Genomic DNA, 4,357 nt, shown 5'->3' with positions numbered 1-4,357 from the left:
AAAAAAAAAAAGGTACTCCAAACATGCCTCCTCCCTCCCCACCCAACACCAACAAAAAACAACCCCAAAACAAAACCCCACAATCCACAGAAAATGGGCAAGTTGCTTTCAGTCATTTCAGGGACTGAGTAATGTAATATGGGTAGAAACAGCTTTGGCAGAGGCTAGGAGTTCTATCGAAGAGAGAATATTTATGGTTCTTGGAGACTAGGTTTGCCTATAACCATGGCCATCTGCCTGAATATAAAGGAGTTCTTGGACACCAGACAGCCAGCCTCCATTAAGGTGTAAACGAGTTTCCCTACATGCCTAAACTGTACAATTACCATTTAGACATACTACTAATCTAACAAGCAATTTCTAGGATTACTTGAATAAGCCTGAAAACCCCCCCCAATATTACAGACATAGTATGCTAGAGTGGAGTTGACTAATGTGCAGGGGACCCACATACGGGGAGACAGAAAAGGTACAAATGATACCTGCCTTGAACAGCTTAGATTTTTACATTTTGGCTTTTATATTTTTCTTAGAGAGGGCCATATGAAGTATTTATTTAGCCTGACCACATCTTTTTAAAGCCTAATTTCTATGAAGCTCATCCAAAAAGTAAGGAGACCCTGCACACTGTGTAACATCTCATCTTTTGATAGCCTCCCATTTAGTTCAGCAAGCTGAAAATATTAGCGCCAACTTGCACTGTTTGCCAGATCTATACTATGCACAACAGGTGGTTTTGACCTCAATTCTGCACTTTCACTGTAAACAGTCTTTGGCTTAAGGAAGAAAACTTTTATAAAAAAGCTACAAGGTATTTCTTATCAAGACAGGACTTTATAAATGATTAGGGGTGGCTTTCAAAAATATATTACAAAAACAGAAATTAGAGACTCAACGAAGATATACGTACATGTAAATAAAATACAACAGACATGTTAAAAAAAGTACAATAGATTCCACAATACAAACACCCTCATACATTGTAATAAACTGTGGTACTGCCCATCACATACCTATAATTGTTTTTAATGTACAAAACTTACACAATGTAGTCAAACTGTGAAAACCACTTCCTCTAAGCAGCACAGCAACCACATTATTTTGGCAGTTATGTCACAAATTACTTCCTTAATGACAAAGGTGCCTGTATTCAGAAGCAAGACATCATGCACCAAGACACTAACATGAGAAAGGCAAGTTGTAGCTACAGAGGCTGATGTACTACTCCACACTCAGGGGAGAAGGCATGAGGTATGGAAGAGTTTTAAAACATTAAGTCTTACCCTGGCAAAAAGAAAGATAAATGCACCAGTTCCTCCAATCTCATGCAGTATACCCTGAAGAGTTTTGCATTCAATAGGCTGAAGCATTTTCAGGTGATGAGGGTCCAATTCATTGCTTTGAACTTCTTTTGAACTGAAAGGTCTTTGAGCAGGTACACTTTTCGCTTGACTTTTTAATCTAATAACAGGTTCATAGATTGTGTATTGAGCAGGACAACAAGTGGTATAAACAACAGCAAGACTTTCCTGAAAGCACAAAGTTTATAAACAAAATAAAACAAGGTAAAAAAATTCTCACTTTGTCTTCAAAACCAGTGGTGTGCAACCTCTTGGCTCCACCTTTTGCCCTATGTGTTAGGATTGGGTTCATGCACTGTCTTCTCAGCCCCGCACCACCGTGCTGGGATCATGTGATGGATCCATAGTGCAAGGCCTGGAGCTCCCCATGGGTCTGGGGATTTGGCAGCAGGGGAGTGGTGCCAGTGATCCCCTGCTGCCAAATTTCTGGCCCTGTTGGGAGCCCCACAGGCTGGATGATATAGTGCTGTGAGCTAGATTTGCCCTGTAAATCAGAGGCTAAGCACAAGTAAGCTTGTGTACTAGGATACACTAACAGGAACTTCTTGTTTCTACTCTTCTTTCAATGCATTTGTCTAGGTAAATATTTGAGTGGCTCTGTAATGCAACAAGATTCCCAAACTTAAGTCAGGATTGTCTGGCAGATTTTTGTGAACTACCAAAAGCTCCCCCCTCCCCCCCCCCTTTTTTGTAAAAAAAAAAAAAGTTTATGCATTAGTTTGAGGAATTAGTTGTTTACTTTGTAAGAGTTACGTCAAATCACACAAGACCAGACGTGTCTTTCACAGACTATTTTTCTGTTTGTAAACTGGTTTTTCCTTACTGTGAAACAAAGTATGCTTATTAGTTATATCAGTGACTCGTTAGGCTTCCCACCTACACTGTTCATAATTTCTCTTTCTCTGAATCCATTGATAGAAAACCTCTATGCCGCACATTTAGCCTGACTGCGGACTTGTTCACTCTTCAGAGTTTGTCATCAAATTCCTCCACTGGAGACAACTTATACTGGGATATGCTAATTCTAAGTCAGCTGGGGTGAAAAGAAAATAAGTCACCCTGACCAGCATAGCTATGTTGACAAACTGAAGAGCAGCCCAATTTTCAATTACAAATGAAAAATAGTAGTAGCAGCAATTAACCACTCACAATCAAAGACAATAGGGAAAAGAATTAATGAAGTTAAGAGTCTTCTACTACAAAGACGCTCAATTTCAAAGTCAACAATGGAGTATTTTGCACTGACTTGGATGAGAACTGAATCAGTCCACATCCCTCCACCCCACCTAAATTATTTTATTTGGTTTTATTTAAGTGTGGCCACTTAGAAACAAAACATGGCAAATACTAAAGAATCAGACATGCACTGATTTGAAGCCCAGAATTTTTTTTTGACCAACGTAGCCTAAGCCCCCACTTAAAGCAGGTCTGAGAGGAAGAGCAATGATATAACTGGGACTAGAGACTTACAATTAAAGGCCCAACATCCACTTCTTTCTTTGTCATGAAAAGTTCCTTAATTTGTTCACACTGTAGAATGTCTTTACTTATGTATTTGGAATAATCAAATGAGGTTTTGCCATATTTACAAGGCATTACAGAGGTAAAGTCTGGTCCACAGGCATATAGGTAGAATGCTTCCTCTGGACCAATTTTTGCACCTAAACATAAAAAAATCAGAACAAAGCAAAAACATTAAGTTTCTTCAGCAGTTGACAAATTAAATTTACTATCCAAAGTACTGATAGTACAGTCAAAGATCTTGCTGGGTGAACTCTAATCTAAGGGATGGATAACTAGCGATCAGAAAGTCATAGAGGAAGTAAAAACATATAAATACAGAGGCTGCTGGAGGCGTTTGTTTCCTGCTACTCACTATGAAACACCTAGCTCAGAGGTCACTCCAACGTGGTCATAAAGAAAAGGGCAGCAGAGGAGGTAACAGACTGACTCACAGAGCATATTTGGATGATCTGAACAGCAGCTCTCAAAATTACATTGCATGTTTTGCCTGACATCCTCCATTTCCACTCTACTGCTCAAAAAGTTTTCATAAACTAACTGAAAATTTATTCCAAATTGTAATGTGATACCAAAAACAAAGAGAGAAAGTAACTCATAGAATGCCTAGAACATGAACGAAACAATAAAAAGGCACAAAATAGCAAGGCAGATGCTTTCAAGGGTGCTCTCAAAAGACAGCATGTTCAAAAGGCTGGCTAACTATTTTTTGGAACATCTAATTTCTTAAGAGTTTCAGGAAAATTCTGAGGATAAACAGTTACGCCATGTCACATGACACTTTGGAGTAGTTAACTGCATTTAAAATGTAAGCATCCATGCATTCAAGAAATAAAACATGCAAATGCATTCATATCATAGCAAAGTATGAACTTTTTGTGGGAGGAGCATCGCCAGATCGTATTAAGTTAAGCTATTGTTGGCCTGCTCCACAGAGATAACATGAGCAATTTGCAGTCCTACTGGCACCCGTGGGATCGAGTAGCAGAAGCAATACCCTGTCCCGAGCTCAGCTCTTCCCTCTGCCCAGAGCAGCAGGAACAGTGACCCTACTAGCCCCAGCGTGCTGGAGCAAGCTGGGCAGCCCCTGGACTGGGCAGCATTGAGCTTGCAGTGCAGAGGGCATCGGCTCTGGGAGTTGCAAAAGAGGATGCTGAGAAAGGGGAGCTCATGAGGAACGGTGCCAAGGCACAAGCAGCAAGTAATGCCTTTGGCATGGGACCAGCACATCTGTGGTCAGGGTGTTCTTCCTTATGCTGCTGCTGCCGCTGCATGACACCATTGGGTTCTTGAGGCAGGTAAAAAAGGAGACATTGGTGAGCTCCCTGCAGGGAGCACCTGGGAAAGAAGGGAAAGAGGAGGCACAGACAGCTCCAGCCCTGTCCAGAGCAGGCATAAAACAGCATTGCTGGCTGGTATCACCACAGGGCAGCCAAGTTCTGGGTGTGCCAGGTCGGGCATGAGCTGGAGCAGTA

The 4,357-nt window shown here is 41.1% G+C and overlaps 1 protein-coding gene across 5 annotated transcripts in view; it reads right to left on the bottom strand.

Moving 5' to 3' along the window:
* LYST (lysosomal trafficking regulator) overlaps positions 1–4,357 on the bottom strand; it is a 167,272-nt gene that overhangs the window by 98,010 nt on the left and 64,905 nt on the right. For all 5 annotated transcript variants that reach the window (XM_019527155.1, XM_019527154.1, XM_019527153.1 and 2 more), the window contains exons 15-16: positions 2,832–3,022; positions 1,284–1,529 (exon numbers count right to left, since the gene is read on the bottom strand). In XM_019527155.1, coding sequence (XP_019382700.1) covers positions 1,284–1,529; positions 2,832–3,022 — 437 coding nt within the window. The remainder of the gene's footprint in view (positions 1–1,283; positions 1,530–2,831; positions 3,023–4,357) is intronic.

The sequence above is a fragment of the Gavialis gangeticus genome, unplaced genomic scaffold (genome assembly GCF_001723915.1).
Source record: "Gavialis gangeticus isolate Ggan-Ray unplaced genomic scaffold, GavGan_comp1, whole genome shotgun sequence".
NCBI lineage: Eukaryota > Metazoa > Chordata > Crocodylia > Gavialidae > Gavialis > Gavialis gangeticus.
The sequence above is the reverse complement of the archived record's forward strand: the minus strand, read 5'-3'. Positions and strand labels throughout refer to the sequence as shown.